The sequence below is a fragment of the Psittacula echo genome, assembly GCF_963264785.1.
Source record: "Psittacula echo genome assembly, chromosome: 25".
In the NCBI taxonomy this organism is placed as follows: domain Eukaryota; kingdom Metazoa; phylum Chordata; class Aves; order Psittaciformes; family Psittacidae; genus Psittacula; species Psittacula echo.
In genome coordinates, this window is record NC_137760.1 from 2,705,329 (window position 1) to 2,722,640 (window position 17,312).

General features: G+C 58.8%; 2 protein-coding genes across 2 annotated transcripts; both read left to right on the forward strand.

Annotated features, from left to right (window-relative positions):
* Nucleotides 1-764: 764 nt before the first annotated feature.
* ACTG2 (actin gamma 2, smooth muscle) lies at nucleotides 765-4,739 on the forward strand. Its single transcript, XM_080634401.1, has 9 exons — nucleotides 765-849; nucleotides 1,881-2,054; nucleotides 2,142-2,270; nucleotides 2,361-2,471; nucleotides 2,773-2,857; nucleotides 2,948-3,109; nucleotides 3,194-3,385; nucleotides 4,230-4,411; nucleotides 4,519-4,739. Exons 2-9 carry the CDS (start codon nucleotides 1,929-1,931, stop codon nucleotides 4,660-4,662), a joined length of 1,131 nt encoding a protein of 376 aa, XP_080490527.1. The 5' UTR covers nucleotides 765-849; nucleotides 1,881-1,928; the 3' UTR covers nucleotides 4,663-4,739.
* Nucleotides 4,740-5,751: 1,012 nt separating this feature from the next.
* Nucleotides 5,752-8,993, forward strand: DGUOK (deoxyguanosine kinase; the record flags this gene model as incomplete). The annotated part of the gene is made up of 7 exons (XM_080634495.1): nucleotides 5,752-5,830; nucleotides 6,099-6,211; nucleotides 6,292-6,467; nucleotides 7,134-7,281; nucleotides 7,873-7,988; nucleotides 8,081-8,180; nucleotides 8,931-8,993. The coding sequence occupies 7 exons, from the start codon at nucleotides 5,752-5,754 to the stop codon at nucleotides 8,991-8,993; spliced, it is 795 nt and encodes a 264-aa protein (XP_080490621.1).
* Between the last annotated feature and the right edge of the window lie 8,319 nt (nucleotides 8,994-17,312).

Consider the following 17,312-nt stretch of genomic DNA (forward strand, 5'->3'; position numbering starts at 1 on the left):
GTGGTGGCTTTGGGGTATCAATCCTGCCTTCCCCCCCCCGGTCCTGGGTGCTTGGGGAGCATCCCCACTGCGGGACCATTGCCCTTAAAAAGGCAGACGATGGCTTGGCAGCTGCTGGTTGGCCTCTGGAAAGGCCAAAGCTGCGTCTGCAGGGCTGGAGGTGGCTCCATCCATGCTGCATTCGGGACAGGGGACAGGAACAGCACCCGCGTTGCCCCTGGTTCGGATCCAGGCTCATCCTGCATCCAAGATCCTCCTTTGGAGGAGGTGAGCATCCGTGATGCAGGCACCCTTGAGCTGAGGATTTGGGGGTTTGGGGGCACCACAAGCCCCAGAATGGGTTCAGAGAGAGAGAAGACCCCATCCCAAAGATGCTGCACACTGAGGATAGCGGGAGAACGAACCGGGGAGGAAGCGATGCTCCAACCTCAGTGATGCCAAATCCCCACCCCAGCCCCGGGGTGCCCCCCCGACACCCGGATGAGGTTTGTCCCCAGGAACCAGCCATGGTCCCACCTCCTCTTTGCCGAGCCCATTACTTATAAGGGCTTGAGTCTCTCTTGTTTATCATCACGGCGCATAAAAGGAGCAGACTCAAGGGTGAGTCCTCGCCTCCCAAGTGCCTCCACATGGCTTTTGTCTCGCAGTAATTAACAGTGCAACGCCCGGCCACCAGCCGAAGGTCAAGTTAATGAAATAAAGCACCTTATATGGCCATAAGGCCAACACACCATCACTGAGCCTATTTAGGGTCTTTGTTTAGGCAGGACCCGCCTCTGAGGCTTCACGTATTTATACCAAAGGCTCCTCGGGATTCGGTCCCAGAGGAAAGGAACCCTCGCCTCTGCGGTGAGTACAGCCCAGCCCCTGCATCCCCTTTTGCCTTGCAGGACAGGCACCCCAGCAGGGTTTTGGGGTGCCCCAGCGTTGATGGGGGGGGGCCCTGTTTGCTTTGCATGGCACAGGGATGGTGCCAACCCCAGCATGACCCCGCAGCTGGGGGGTTCCATGGAGGTGGCAGAGCTGGGTTGTGGCCAAAGCGGGTCCTGCTCTGCCAGAATTCCCTGTGATTTGGGGTTTTTTGGGGTGTTTCTGCTTTATTCCCTCTGGATCTGGGAGCGCATCCAATGGAGGGGGACACCCTTTGGGAAGGGAGGGTTTTTTCCCATTTTTGGGAAAGGATGCGAGGGCAGAGCAGCAAGAGGCAGCCACGATGGGACCGGAGGAGAGGGCATTGCCTGCCTTCACCCTGCCCGCTCCGGGGGCGCCGGCCTGGTACAGCCACACCGGAGCTCCCATGGGAATGCTGCTGCTGGGCAAGCATGGGCAGGAGCTTTGGCACCTGTTTTGGGCACTTGAAAGATGGAGAAGCAACAGCGCAGAGCAGCACCCATGGGGAATGAGCATCACCCTGATCCCACCATCATCATCCCATTCCCAGCTTCATCCTGCTCTCAGCTTCATCCTGATCCCACCAGCATCACCCCGCTCCCAGCTTCATCCTGCTCCCAGCTTCATCCTGCTCCCAGCACCACCCTGATCCCGCCATCATCGTCCCATTCCCAGCTGCATCCTGCTCTCAGCTTCATCCCAATCCCACCATCATCATCCCCTCCCAGCATCACCCTGCTCCCAGCATCACCCCGCTCCCAGCATCACCATCCCATTCCCAGCTGCATCCTGCTCTCAGCATCCCCAAGCCAGGGCTGGACCCAGCGGCTGCCCCTTTCCTTGACCACCAGATGATTTTGGGGACCTGCACATCCCCACAGCCTCCATCCCTCCCAGCACCCAAATCCGGACACGGCGCCGCGTTACCCCCCTGTCCCCCCCAACCCTTTAACCCTCACTTTAAGGTGTTCCCCCCCCCGTTCCCCCAGCTTTTCCCCCCAGGTCCCCCCTGACCACCAGCAGCTCCCGGCCCCACCATGTGCGAGGAGGAAACAACCGCCCTGGTCTGCGACAACGGCTCCGGCCTCTGCAAAGCCGGTTTCGCCGGTGACGATGCCCCTCGCGCCGTCTTCCCCTCCATCGTGGGGCGGCCCCGGCACCAGGTTGGTACCCGAGGAGGAGAACAGCAGCCCCCACCCTGCTTTAAGCAATGCCATTAAGCTAATGAGGGCGTCTCTTGCTGGCATTAGGGTGTCATGGTGGGCATGGGGCAGAAAGACAGCTACGTAGGCGACGAGGCGCAGAGCAAGAGGGGTATCCTCACGCTCAAGTACCCCATTGAGCACGGCATCATCACCAACTGGGATGACATGGAGAAGGTGAGACCGGGACCAGGATGGAGAGGGGGGGCCCGGCCCCGGCTGCTGTTTGGGGTAAGACCCCCCCCCCAATTCTTTGCCTGTCTTTAGATCTGGCACCATTCCTTCTACAACGAGCTGCGCGTGGCCCCCGAGGAGCACCCGACCCTGCTCACCGAGGCACCCCTCAACCCCAAGGCCAACCGGGAGAAGATGACGCAGGTGAGGGGCTGCTGAGCCATAGGCATGGGGATGGATGCCCTGGAACCATGGGATTTAGGGGTTTAGGGAGCCAGGAGGGGCTGGCACGGAGCAGAGGAGCCAGTGGTGAGGGATGAGAGGAATGAGAGCCGAGGAATGAGTGATGCGCTCCCATGTTCACATGGACCCACCACAACGATCCACCTACTTTTCCATTCAATGCTATGATCTTTGTGGTTTCCTAAGCATGGGTTGGGGCAGGATGTGCTGGGGGCCCCCATGCTCCCCCCTAACCCATTGCTGCTCTCGTCCCTCCTCCCAGATCATGTTTGAAACCTTCAATGTCCCCGCCATGTACGTCGCCATCCAAGCCGTCCTCTCCCTTTATGCCTCCGGCCGCACGACCGGTGAGTAGGGCACCAGCATCTCGAGGACCATCCGTGATGGGGAAGGGCCCAAGCTCCAAGCCTCATCCCTCACATTCCCACCCTTCCCAGGCATCGTCCTCGACTCTGGGGACGGCGTCACCCACAACGTGCCCATCTACGAGGGCTACGCGCTGCCCCACGCCATCATGCGCCTTGACTTGGCCGGCCGCGACCTCACCGACTACCTCATGAAGATCCTCACCGAGAGGGGCTACTCCTTCGTCACCACCGGTACGGGGCCGGGAGCAGGGTTTGGAGGGATGGGGGGACTCCAAACGGCACTGGGTTGAGCCTGTTCCCCATCGCCTCCCGCAGCCGAGAGGGAAATCGTGCGTGACATCAAGGAGAAGCTCTGCTACGTGGCCCTTGACTTTGAGAATGAGATGGCCACGGCTGCCTCCTCCTCCTCGCTGGAGAAGAGCTATGAGCTCCCTGATGGGCAGGTCATCACCATCGGCAACGAGCGCTTCCGCTGCCCCGAGACTCTGTTCCAACCCTCCTTCATCGGTGAGCGCGCCCTGAGTTGTCCTATGGTCCCCTAGGACACGAAGGTGTTGGTGCGTCCGGCCCCATGTTGATGCCTCCAACCCCATGGTGATGCCCTTGGCCCCATGTTGGTGCTTCCAACCCCATGGTGATGCCCTTGGTCCCATGTTGGTGCTTCCAGTCCCATGTTGATGCCTCCAACCCCATGGTGATGCCCTTGGCCCCATGTTGGTGCCTCCGGCCCCATGTTGGTGCTTCCAACCCCATGGTGATGCCCTTGGCCCCATGTTGGTGCCTCCAGTCCCATGTTGATGCCTCCAACCCCATGGTGATGCCCTTGGCCCCATGTTGGTGCTTCCAGTCCCATGTTGATGCCTCCAACCCCATGGTGATGCCCTTGGCCCCATGTTGGTGCCTCCAGCCCCATGTTGGTGCTTCCAACCCCATGGTGATGCCCTTGGCCCCATGTTGGTGCCTCCAGTCCCATGTTGATGCCTCCAACCCCATGGTGATGCCCTTGGTCCCATGTTGGTGCTTCCAACCCCATGGTGATGCCCTTGGCCCCATGTTGGTGCCTCCAATCCCATGTTGATGCCTCCAGCCCCGTGGTGATGCTTTTATCCCCATGGTGATGTTTCCAACCCCATGTTGATGCCTTTAGCCCCATGTTGGTGCCGCCAGTGTTGTGTTGGTTCTCCTGACCACATCCCCACCACTCCACCAGCCGGCAACCACCTCCCATAGGCGCACCACAGCAGCATTCAGGCCTCTGCCAAGTGCTTTGCACCCCAAATTGAGGGGGTACAAACCTCTTCTGTGGGGCATGGCTGGAGGTGAGGGTGCTGACAGCCCCCTTGCCCTCCAGGCATGGAGTCAGCCGGCATCCACGAGACCACCTACAACTCCATCATGAAGTGCGACATTGACATCCGCAAGGATCTTTACGCCAACAACGTCTTGTCCGGCGGCACCACCATGTACCCGGGCATCGCCGACCGCATGCAGAAGGAGATCACGGCGCTGGCTCCCAGCACCATGAAGATCAAAGTAGGTGATGGTGGTGGGGAGCAAACCCGTGGCCACCAAACACCCCAAATCACCTCATAGTGCAGGCTTGGGGGTGGATTACCTTATACTGGGTCATGTCCCCACAGATCATCGCCCCGCCGGAGCGCAAGTACTCGGTGTGGATCGGCGGCTCCATCCTGGCATCCCTCTCCACCTTCCAGCAGATGTGGATCAGCAAACCTGAGTACGACGAGGCCGGACCCTCCATCGTCCACCGAAAATGCTTCTAAGCCCCCTCCTCACCCCGTGGTGGCCCCAACCACCCGGCTGGGCCCCCCCCTGCTCCTCCTCCGTCCCCACTGCTCCCCTCCACTGCGCATTAAAGCCTTTTCTCCAGGTTCTGGCCCTTTTGTGAGAGGTTTTGGGGTGTTGGGGGGTGAGAGGGGGATGAGGGTAATGGGGGGGAGAGGTGGGGGTCCCCTACCTCATTGGTGTTCATCATGCCCCTAATGTTATGCTGATGGCCTCAAAGCTCTCTTGGTGCCCTCAACCCCATGTTGATGCTTCCAACCCCATGGCAATGGCCTTGACCTCATGTTGGTGCCCTCAATGTCACACTGATGCCCTCAACCCTGTGTTGATGGCATCCCATGCCAATGCAGCTCACCCCAACCCCAGGCTGATGCCTCCAACCGTGTATTAATGCCCTTGACCTCACGGTAGTGTGCCCAACCCTGTGCCAATGCCCTTGATCCCATGTTAGTGACCTAAACCCCACTTTGGTGTCCCCAACCCTATGCTGATGCCTTTGACTCCATGTTAGTCACTTTGGCATCGATGCCCTCAACCCTATATTGATACCTCCAAGCCCATATTGATGACCTTGGCCCCATGTTAGTGCCCCATTGTTGTGTTGGTGCCCCTGACCCTATGTTGATGCCCTTGACCTCATGATGATGTCTCCAGTGTCACACTGGTGCCCTCAACCCCATATTGATGCCCCCTACCCTATGCCAATGCAGCCGACCCCAAATCCCAGGGTGATGCCTCCAACCGTGTGTCAATCCCCTTCGTACCATCTTACTGACTCCAACCCCATTTTCATGTCCCAAACCCTATGTTGGTGACCCCAGTGTCATGTTGATGGCCACAACCCCATGTTGATGCCTCCAATCCCATACAGATGCCCCCAACACCATGCTGATGCCCTTGAACCCGTGTTGGTGCCTCCAACATCATGCTGCTGTCCCTGACCCCCAATACACGCAGTGGGCGGGATCTAATTTGCTCCTCCTTCTCCCCCCCCCCCACTCCGCCTTTCCCGCGCGGTGACGTCAGGGCGCGCTAACGCGCGCCAGTCGTCACCGCCTCATTAGCATATGACGCGGGAAGGCGGAAGCAGTGCCGGGATGGGGCGGTGCGGGGCCGCCCTGCGCCTGGCCCTGGAGGGGAACATCGGTAGCGGGATGGGGGGGACACGACACACAACGGGGGTCCCCCGGGGTGACGAGGTGGCTTTTGGGGTGCGGGGGGGTCCATGGGGGAGAGCTTGGGGGGGGTGCGGGATTGGAAGGCGGTTGCGCAGCCTGAAACCTCTCGGGGTCTAATTGAACGTCGGTGATTAATTGTTATTGCATGGAGCTGGGGGCACCCCCCAACCCCGCGTTATCGCATGGCAGGAGCAGAGCGGGGGACCCCCCCTCACCCTGCGCCCCCATCCCCATAGCCGTGGGGAAATCGACCTTCCTGAAGCTGCTGGGTGCTGCCTTCCCCGAGTGGCACTTGGTGACCGAACCGGTGGCACAGTGGCAGAAGGTGCCAGCCCGTGGTGCGGCGCAGGTAACGGGACCGGCACCGGCTGCATCGCGGCGCCGATGGCGCGGTGGGACCATCTCATCACTAAGCTGTTTCTCTCATAGGCAGCCGTGGGCTCCACCAACCTTCTGCAGATGATGTACCAGGAGCCAGCCCGATGGTCCTACACCTTCCAGACCTTCTCCTTCATGAGCCGGATGAAGGCGATGCTGGAGCCACTGGATAAGCCTGAGACCCCCAGCCCTGTGCAGGTCTTTGAGCGCTCCATCTACAGCGACAGGTACCCGAATTGGAACAGGAAAGAAGAGGGATGAAGGGATCGAAAGAAGCAGGTTGAAGGAGGTGATCCTGCCCCTCTGCTCTGCTCTTGTGAGACCCCACTCGCAGCACTGTGTGCTGTGCTGGTGTCCTCAACATCAGGACATGGAGCTGCTGGAGCAAGTCCAGAGGAGGCCACGAGGATGCTCAGGGGCTGGAGCAGCTCCCGGATGGAGCCAGGCTGAGAACATTGGGGCTGTTCAGCCTGGAGAAGAGAAGCTGCGTGAAGACCTCAGAGCAGCTTCCAGTGTCTGAAGGGGGCTGCAAGGATGCTGGAGAGGGGCTCTTCATCAGGGACTGTAGTGATAGGGCAAGGGGTGATGGGTTCACACTGAAACAGGGGAAGTTCAGGTTGGAGATAAGGCAGAAGCTCTTCCCTGTGAGGGTGCTGAGGCGCTGGCACAGGGTGCCCAGAGAAGCTGTGGCTGCCCCATCCCTGGCAGTGTTCAAGGCCAGGTTGGACACAGGGGCTTGGAGCAAACTGCTCCAGTGGAAGGGGTCCCTGCCCGTGGCAGAGGTTGGAGCTGGATGGGCTTTAAGGTCCCTTTGAACCCAAACCAGTCTGTGATGAAGATGTTGGCTGTGGAGCTCTCCCGCTGCCCTGTCCCCTCTCTCCATCCCATCCCAGGTACATCTTTGCCAAGAACCTCTTCGAGGCCGGGCACCTGCAGCCGCTGGAATGGGCCATTTACCAGGACTGGCATAGCTTCCTGCTGCGGCAGCTCAGGCCCCGCACCGTGCTCCATGGGCTGCTCTACCTGCGGGCGACACCACAGGTGGGTGCGGCAAGACCCCACATCCAGCAGGATTGGGATGAGGCTGCACTCACACCCTGTGAGTGCTTGGAATTGCCGAAGTGTTGGGGTTTAACCGTAAACGGCAGCTCTGTTCCCATGGGAATGTCAGTGGGGGTCTGGCTGTGATCCTAGAGTGGATTTTGGGGAGGGAGGGCTGCAGCATCACCCCGCGATGCTTGACGGCTGGCTGCGGTCCCTCGTATGGGGCTGCTTTTCACACCCCATCTCTTCCATTCATCTCACATCTCCTTATCCTGTTCACCTCACATCTCTCCTGTTTACCTTCCACCTCTCCCATTCACTTCCCATCTCCTCTGCATCCCATTCACCCCCCGTCTTTCCCTTTCACCTCCCACGCTCATCTCCCATCTGTCCCATTCACCTCCCGCCTCCACATCCCATTCACCCCCATCTCTCCCATTCATCCCACCTTTCCCACTCACCTACCATCTCCTTTGCATCCCATTCGTCTCTTGTCTCCCTCATTCACCTCCCATCTCCTCCTCATCCCATTCACTTCCCATCTCCCCCGTGCCCATCCCATTCCCCTCTCTCCTCGGTGTGGTTCAGATGTGCCTGGAGCGGCTGCGGCGCCGGGCAAGGAGCGAGGAGCAGGGCATCCAGCTGGAATACCTGCAGCAGCTCCATGCCCAGCACGAGCAGTGGCTGGTGGAGAAGAGCACGGAGTGAGTGCGATCCCATCCCATGGTGCTGGCCCCGGCACACGGACCGGAGCTGGGGTTGATTTGGGGTTGATCTGGTTTATTCCCTTCCTCAGGGTCCACTTTGCAGACATGAAGCACGCGCCCGTCCTGGTGCTGGATGTGGAGAGGGACTTCGAGCACGACGCGGCCGCGCAGGGTGGCCTCATGGCACAGGTGGGAATGGCTGAGGCGGCATCCCGGGATCAAGGGGATCCTCTGAGCTTCCACCTCACCTTCATCTTGCCATGGGAAAATTCATTTGGACACCCTTGGTGCAGGCTGGTTTAAACCTCAGACATCCCAGTGCCATCCCAGCCACATCCTGGTGCTGTCCCAATGCCTTCCCAGCCACATCCCAGGGCTGTCCAGTGCCATCCCAGCCACATCCCAGTGCCATCCCAGCCACATCCCAGTGACATCCCAATGCCATCCCAGTGCCATCCCAGCCACATCCCAGTGACATCCCCGTGACATCCCAGTGCTATCCCAGCCACATCCCAGTGACATCCCAATGCCATCCCAATGCCTTCCCAGCCACATCCCAGGGCTGTCCAGTGCCATCCCAGTCACATCCTGATGCCGTCGCAGTACCAGTGCCATCCCAGCCATATCCTGATGCCATCCCGGTGTTACCCAATGCCACCCTAGCCATATCCTGATGCCATCCCGGTGTTACCCAATGCCACCCTAGCCATATCCTGATGCCATCCCGGTGTTACCCAGTGCCACCCTAGCCATATCCTGATGCCATCCCAGTGTTACCCAGTGCCACCCTAGCCATATCCTGATGCCATCCCAGTGTTACCCAATGCCACCCTAGCCATATCCTGATGCCATCCCAGTGTTACCCAATGCCACCCTAGCCATATCCTCATGCCATTCCAGTCCCGTCCCAGTGCCACGCTCAATCAGCTTCTGTTGCAGGTGAAGGCTTTTGTGACCGTGCTGCAAGCCAAAGCTTTGCCGTCACATCCCGACCTGCTCTGAGCAGCAGCAGCATCATTCCTGCCCTCCGGTACCCACCTCAAGCCAGCTCCGGCCGAAGATCCCAAAGGACAAGGGCCAAATCCTGGTCCCCAACTGTCCCCTTTGGTCCTTATTATCCGGGGTGTATTTAAGGCGCTGGCAGCACAGGATGGTTTCAGGGGGAATGATGAGCTCCCTGTGTGCTTTGGGGACCAGGTCACGACCACGACCCCCTTCCCCATCTATAGGGATTCCCTATATGGATGCTGGAGCCAGGATGCTCCATAAGGTGGTTCAATTCCAATGGGAAATTGTTGTGGCTCACATTTAGCTCACACCATTCCCTGTATTTGGTTCTTTTGTAGATATATTATCCCCTTAAATTAAAATCTAAGCTCTTCTGCACCTTGAGCTGCTGGTGGGGAGCGTGGGGCCGGAGGGGCTGAAATGAGTGCTGTCCCATGGTGGGAGGACACATTGTACCTCCACTTTTGGGGTGTTTCTGTGACACTGGGGGTGTGGGTCAGGCTGGGATTGGGTTTGGAGTGGGTTTTGCTGAGGAGGGGGGGGGGTTGGCTCTGTAGGGTGACCCCCCCCCCGTCCAGCCACCCTACAACAACACCCAGTGCAACCCACATCAACCACCCTACAAGAAGCACCCCCAACTGACAGCCCCCCCAAACCCTCCAACACCACCCCATTGCACCCCACATCAACCACCCAGTGCCCCCCCCAACAACCACTCCCTCCCTAACTCACATCCACCCCCATTGCTTTCCCTCTTACCCCCCAACACCACCCCAGTACACCCCCCACTCCCCCACCCCATAACCCCATAAGGTTTGGGGGTATCCCCCCCAATCTCGCTCACTGCAAAGCAATGGGGGGGGTTCACAGGGCGCTGGCCTTGAGCCCCCCCCGGCCGGCGCTGGGACCCCCGAGCGAGCGCCTGTAGAACAAAGGAAGCAGCAGCAGCAGCAACAACGTGCAGCTCCGCTGCAACACCCGCTCGGGGTGGAGGGGGGAAAGCTACAACCGCATTTCAACCCCTCTTCTCTGTATCCCAACATCCCACCCTGCGCTGTGCATGCACGTAGCTCCGGCTCGAACCCCCCCGGCCCCCCGTTTCCAAGGGGGTGCTGGACCCCTTTATTCCGGTAACGTTCTTTTCTCTTTCATTTTGGGGGCGGGTGGAAAGTTGTTGGTGTGCGGCTGAAGTTGTGCGGCGCAGGGGTGAAGTTGTGCGAAGCTTGCGTGGATTTCAGGGGAAAAGCAAGGACAAAATGGGGTTGGGAATAAAAAGGAGGTGGGAATAACGGGATGGGGGGGGGGGCAGCACTTTGTTTTGGTGGGATTTGAGTGGGAAGGAGGAGTGGGGAGTCAATGGAAACAGTGTGGGCTCCCCACGTCACCCGGCTCCAGGCACCCGGTCCTTCTACCCACCCGGGTCAGGCACCGCTTCCCTGCGCTGCCCCGGAGCAAGGGGGAGCCCTGAGATCTGACTTGAGCCATAAAGAGAGGTGCAAAGGGCTTCTCTGGGAGGTGAGTGCCCCCCCCAAACCCACCCGTGTCCCCCCTGCGTGCGACACCGTCACCTTTATGGGGTGATTCGTGGCCTCTTTGCGGTGGTGCTGGCGTCACCGGTACTTGGAGGGGGGTGCTCCTGGGGAAGCCCCTTGTTGGTTGATGGATGGGTTTATCTTTTGTAGGGTATTTCCATGGGAAATGGGTCTTCTGGTGACTCAAAGGCCACTTTGATGCTCTAAGCCCCCCCTCAAATCTCAGCTGGTACCGGGTGTCCCCAAAACACTGTTGTAGTGGGGACATAGCACAAACCCCTCCTTTATATTGAATTACTTGATATAAAAAGGCAAAACACTGTGAAATCCAGCTGCCATCGGGGGGGGGGGAGGTCCCCAAAAAGAAAGAGGTGGCAGGACAGGGGCACATGGGGAGACCAGAGCTGTGCTAACAGGTGGTGGCATTGTCATCCCCAGTGCTTTCCTTTGGCACTTACTGGTTTTACCAGCCTGGGTGGTTGTAACTGGGATTTCAATACCACATCCCAGCAGGCAGAAGGATGGGGGGGACAGCTCCGGATATGAGGGTCTCCATATGGAGAGGTGGAGAAGGAGAAGCATCTTCTTGGGGGTTACTTTTAGGATTTCCCCCCCCCCCCCCCCAAACTGCTGCTCTTGTTCTGTTTTGTGGTACTGGGGGGGTGAGTGGCTGCCTTGCGCCTCCTGAGCTGTATCCAGCAGGTTTTGCCCTTGGGATGGGTGGTGGGATGATGGGATGGGGACATGGGGACAGAGGGCTTGGCTGGTGCTTGGCACAGGGAAGGGCAGGAGAAAGGACTTTGCCCTTGGCAAAGCACTGGTGCAATGGTGGAGATTGGAGCCCCAGCACTTGTTCGGGTGAGCTAAAGATGATTTATACGGATGCTGCCGGAGCCGGGGTCAGCAGTGGTGGGATTCCTTTGGGAAGCCAGGTGCCTGCTCCGGGCTGGGCCTGGTAGCACCGGGTGTGCCGTGGTTCCCACGTCCCAGCGCCTTTCCCGGGGTGGTTTGGCAGCCCAAGCCCCATTCCCGGCACCCGTTCCGCCAGTTCCTCCGGCTTGGCTGGGCCTGGGAATTCCGGTGTCTCCCCTTGAACCTCCATCGCTGGAGCCGCGCTTGTGCCGTCTCTCTTGGGGTTTGATGCGTCTCCATCTATGAGGGATTTGGGAGAGGAGGAGGAGGAGGAGGGAAGATGCCTGAGGTTGAGGTTTCACTCTGCTCCCTGTCCCATGGCACTGCCGGACCCTGTCCTGTCCTCTCCGGTTGACTTTCCTGTGCCACTGCCAGAACTAATCAACGTCTTGGGAACTCACTGCAGCTGTGAGGATATATATGTAAGGGAATACATATGTATATATTTACTCACACATATGAGTAAATATATGGCAAAGCCAGGAAGCCGCTGGTTTCCAACAACAGCCACCCAAATCTCCCAGCAAAGATGGGAGCTGATGGAGGGAATGATGCTCTGAGCCATATTCCCAGCTTCAAATGGGACAAACCTTAAATAAACCCCACGGGAAACTCCATTCCCAGCAGGAATGGTGATACCGGGCCCCTAAAACCCTTTTGCTTGGGTGGTGGTGGGATGTAGCGTGGCTCAAGGTGTTCCCAGAGTTGGGAAATGCAAGCCTCTAACTGAATTTAGGCTGTTTCCGTGCCAAACGCTGGAAAACAGGGATAATTTAAAGCATCACTAATACAGAGTTACTAAATTTACCCATCTCAAGGGGGTTCCCTGGTGGCTCGGGTTGGGATGTTCTTGTCGCCGGCCCCAAACTGGGTCCAGCATCTCCAAAGTAGCACCAGGGGGGATGGATGGGATGAAGGAGCAGCCGGGATGCATCCCGGTGTCACCTGAAGGATTGTGACCCGGGATTCATCGGAGCGCCGCTGCTCCCGTTCCTCTGCTGGGATGCTAACAGCTAAAATGATGCAGGAGCAGATCACCAGGATGCGCTGCTCTATCCGGCCGGAGGAGGAGGAGGAGGAGGATGGGAGGAAGGAGGTGTCTGCCTTAATTAAATCCCCGCCGTGTCCTTTGCAGCAACCTGTTGTGTGCCGGGCTTGGCCAAGCAGGATTGCAGTGCGGTGCCGCCACACGAGGCTGGAAACCGGGGGGAAAACCAGTTCCCAGCACCAGTTTATCCTATGGTTCCCATGGGAGTCGTGTTGCTTGGAGCAAAGATCGGATCTGGCAGGCTCCGGCAATAGGGATCGCGGCTTGGTCTTTTCGGGGAGAGATGAGCAAATATCCCAGGGATGTTGAGTCCGTGGTTGCGTTTTCCACCTGGACGCGGGTTTATCCATGCCACTCGGCATCACGCGGGCCTGGGGATCTTTGGATCGCTCCTTCTGCCGCAAATCCTATGGGAAAACAGTTTTCAATGCGTTATTCCCGGGAAACCTGTGCCACCTTTTGAGTTTGTTGGTGTCTTGCCGACAACTCAGCCAGGAATAGGCTTGGAAAACTCCAAACCTGGAGCATCCCAGGAGCATCACCCCTAAGACATGGATGGGGAAGGCTTTGGGGGGGGGAATTCGCTTTCCCTCTCCCCTTTTTCCTCCCCCTTTTCTCCGAATACATATGTGCACCATATCCGGGACCTGCCAGCTCCGGACAGAGCTTGGAAAAGCTGGAGCTGATCCCACCAGGGCTGTTTTAAAGCCTCCAGCTCTGGCTTAACCCTTTCGCCGGCCCATTCCCGTTGCTTTCCCTATGGGAAAACATCCCTTTATCCCCCCTTTTTCACACCGGGGCCTGGATTCTGGGGGGGATTTAAGCATCGCAAAGCTCCAATATCCCCTCATTAATAACATCCCCAAATTAAAAAGTAGGAATAACAATTAATAACAGTAGGAAAAAAGGGGGTGTGTGTGGGGGGAGCGTTATTTAGGCCCCCCCCGGCTGCTTTAAGGGGTGCTGCTGCTCCCATTCACCACCATAGGCCTCTGCCTCAGTTTCCCTGTGGTGGGGGGGGCACAACCGAGGTTTGGGGGTCCCGTTCCCCACATTTAATTGTGTGGAGGAGGCGCTTCGGAGCCTCCCCCCCCCCCCCCCATTCTCCTCAGCGGCCGGGCGGTGTCGCGCTGCGTGTAGGGGGGGGGGGAAGAGGAGGAGGAGGAGGAGGAAAGGAGGAGGAAGGAGGAGGAAAGAGAAGGAGGAGGAGGAGGAGGAGAGGGGGGGGAAGAAGAGATGCGGCGGTCACCCCCCCCCCCGCCTGCAGCAGGGCGGCGGTGAGGGAGCGCGGAGCAGGGAGACAAGATGGCTTCCTCCTGAGGGCCGGGGCCGTGCGGGGCCCGGCGGGGGCTGGCGGGGCAGCGCGGGGGGGAGCGGCGAGGTGAGTAACCCCCCCCCCCCACAATGAAACACCCCCGTCCGCATCCCCCTGCACCCCGCATTCCCCTCCCGCACCTCCGCACCCTCCCCGATGCATCGCCCCCCTTTCCCTCCTCCATGGCCGTGTGTGCTGTGGGGCTGAGGTGGGGGGGGGGGGGGGTGTGCAGCCCCGCTGTGTGCTGTGGGGTTGGGTGCGGGGGTGCAGCCCCGGGTGTCCCCCCCCCCCTCAGCCCCGCGGGGTTGTCGCGGTTGCGGGTGGGTGAGCGGCGGCAGCGCGGCCCGGCCGGGAGGACAAAGCGGTGGGGCGGGGGGGGGGGCGGCATGCAGGGAGCGAACGGGCCCCGCAAGCGTTTTGGGGTGATTTTGGCTGGTTTTGCCTTGTTTTATCCCTTTTTTTACCCTTCAGGCGCTAACGGGGGGGGGCGGGGTGTAGATGGCGGTTGGAGGGGGGGGAATAATCTATCGCTCACCCCCCCCCAATCTTTATTACCCCAGTTGCTCTCCATCATTTTATTATCATCATTATTATATTGTTAATTATGATTTAATTAACCCTCCCCCCCCCACCCCGAATGTGCTGAGCTCAGAGCTAACGATGATGCTAACAAGGGCGATGAGGCTCCCCCCGGCGTGACGTCACCGTGACGTCACGCGGCCGCTGTCACCCCCTTTGCCGGTGATGAGGACACGGGGTCCGGTCGGGATGAGGCTTCCCCCCCGCCCCCGCTTGTCATCACATTGGGAATAGCGGGAATAAGACGGAGTGGGGATGAAAAGCGACTTGTTCTCCATGGGGGGGGTCTCATTCGCCATCCAAGGCGGTGATTCGGGTTATCCCGGTGCCGGGAACGTCGTGGTTTGGTGGTGGATGGGATCAAACGTGGTGCCGGTGTCACCGGAGGACATCGCCGCGGTGCCGAAACGCCGCCCCTGAAGTTTTGAGCCGGTGGTGAGCGGCTTCGGCACCACGTGCTTTCGAGGCATGGGGATGCTTCGCATCCCACACCCGGGATGCGCCCGCCAACGCCGGAGCTGCCTCCGGATGCGCGGATGCTGTGGAAAAGACCCCGGTGCAGGTGCCGGGTACCGTGGGGTGCCGGGATGAGGTTGCATCATGCTAGGGATGGATGGGCAGTGCTGGAGCAGAGTCCTCGCAGGTTGTTACCCCATAAACCCCACTCTTGGCCTTTGGCACCTCATTAGCTCTGATGAGGTTTGTTTTTCCGACCTGGACTTTTTATGGCGGGTAATTAAGGGGAGAGGTGGATCTGGTGGGACCTTGAAAGGCAGAATGTCCCCCTTCCACTTTGGCCTTTCTTCATGGGGCTTTGCCAGCCACGCTTGGGGACAAGGGACAGTGACACGGTGGTGCAGTGCCTCTGGGATGTGTGGTTGTGCTGAGGGTCTGTCCCAAAACACCTCTCCCAGGGAATCCCCAGTGAGCTCTCCCCATGGCACTGGGGTCTCCAGTCCCCTCTTGCATGTGTTGGGATACCCTGTCCCCATGATATCAGGGTCCTTGGTCCCCTGCCCACATGCGTTGGGGTCCCTGGTCCCCATCACTATGGCATTGTGCACGTGCTGAGGTCCCTGTCCCCATGCCATTGGGATATTCAGATTCCTGCCTGCATGCGCCAGGTCCCCATCCTGACAGCATGGAGGTCCCTGGACCCCTGCCTGTGTGTGCTGGGGTTCCTCATTCCCATCCATATGGCATTGGGGTCCTCAGTCCCTGCCTGTGTGTGTACCAAGGCCCTATGTCTCTGTGGCATTGTGTGTCCCTGTCCCCGTAACATCATATCCAACATGTGCCGGAGTTCCCCAGTTCCCATCTCCACTGCATCAGTGTCCTTAGTCCCCTGCTCGTGTGCGCCAGTGTCCCCATCCCTATGGCAGTGGTGTCCCTTGTCTGTGCATGCTGGGCTGCCTTGTCCTTGTCCCTGTGACAATGAGGTCCTCAGTCCCTTGCCTGCACGTGCCGGCATCCCTGATCCCTGTACTTACGCCAATGGGATCCCCATTCCCTGTCTGTTCCCCACCATGCGCCAGGGTCCCTGCCGTGCCCCTCGCTCCATGTGCGTGCAGGGAGCCTTTCCAATGGGATGATGGCAAAAGGGTCAGTGCTGAATCCCACTGTCCTCATCTCCTCGCTGTCCCCATCGTGGCTCGGGATGCGGGCTGGGATGAGAGCGATGCACCCCAAACCCAGCCCCCCTGGGGACCGTTTCCCCCTCTCCCCTCCTCTGCCAGCTATTTAATCTGGCTGCTTTGAGCTCAGTGCGAGGGTGCCAGACCGTTTTTGAGGATGAAAGAGCTTTTTTTTATATCCCCCTCCCTGGGCCGGCATCCAAAGGGAGATGAAATGAAACGGGAAGAGGCTGGAGGTGAAACAGCTGCGATCAGCTCCATCCCTGCTCCACATCTGCCCACCATGCCGCTGCCAGTCCCACAAACTGAGCTCAAGCCTGATTTTCTCCTCTCTTCCATAGCCAAAATCCCCTCTTCCCGGGAGCTGGTGGCAGGACAAGGCTGGCGAGCGGGGATTTGCAGGCAGGGTTGTTGTGTCGTGGGGACAATGCGGCGTGTTTGTTTGCTACAGCTAAAATGGCAGTTCTTAAGGGGGAAAAAAAAAGAAAGAGAGAGAAGTGCTTCTGCACATCCAGTCACTGCATCTTCTGATTAAATGAGATTTTGCTGTCGAACGGGGGAGCTGAGGACCACGAGCTCCCGAGCCTGCAATTTCCAGCACAGCCAAATGAGGGGAAAAAAGCTTCCGAACCACCCCTAAGCCTGGAAAATGCTGTTTAAATAATGGATTGGAGCAAGAGGTAATTGCTGCGGTCGTCAGCACAGAGGCTGGGGGGATGCTGAGCAAGGCCAGCAGGGTTTGTCACCACAGAGCCCCAGTCACCACAGCCCCTTTCCTCCCAGCTTGGCTGGGAAGCATCCCAGGAGCTGTTGCAAGCGTTGTGTTGGGAGGCGATAGGGTATGGAAGGGGGATGAGCAGCAACAGGGTCAGGGGCTTTAAAGACCCCAAGGCTCTTAGAAACCCTGGTTGGTGTTGCAGTTGGTCACTGTGTTTAAAGGCTGTTGCTCCTAATGCCATTGCCTTTAACACCATTGCATCCAACACCGTTGCATCTAACGCCATTGCCCTTATCACCATTGCATCTAATAGATGCTGTAGCATCTAACACTGTTGCATTTACCTCCGTTGCATCTAACGCCGTTGCCCCTAACGCCGTTGCATTTCAAGCCCTTACCCTCAAAGCCGCGCCAATTAAACCCATTGCAATTAAAGCCCGTGCACGTCAAACCGCGCCAATTAAACCCATCGCAGTGGGACCAACTTCTCCCACCAGCTGAGCATTCCCTGGTTGGAATGCCGTCAGGAAGGCAGCGGGAGCCGGTGCCTGGCCTGTCCCCGTGCTCCTCGCTGC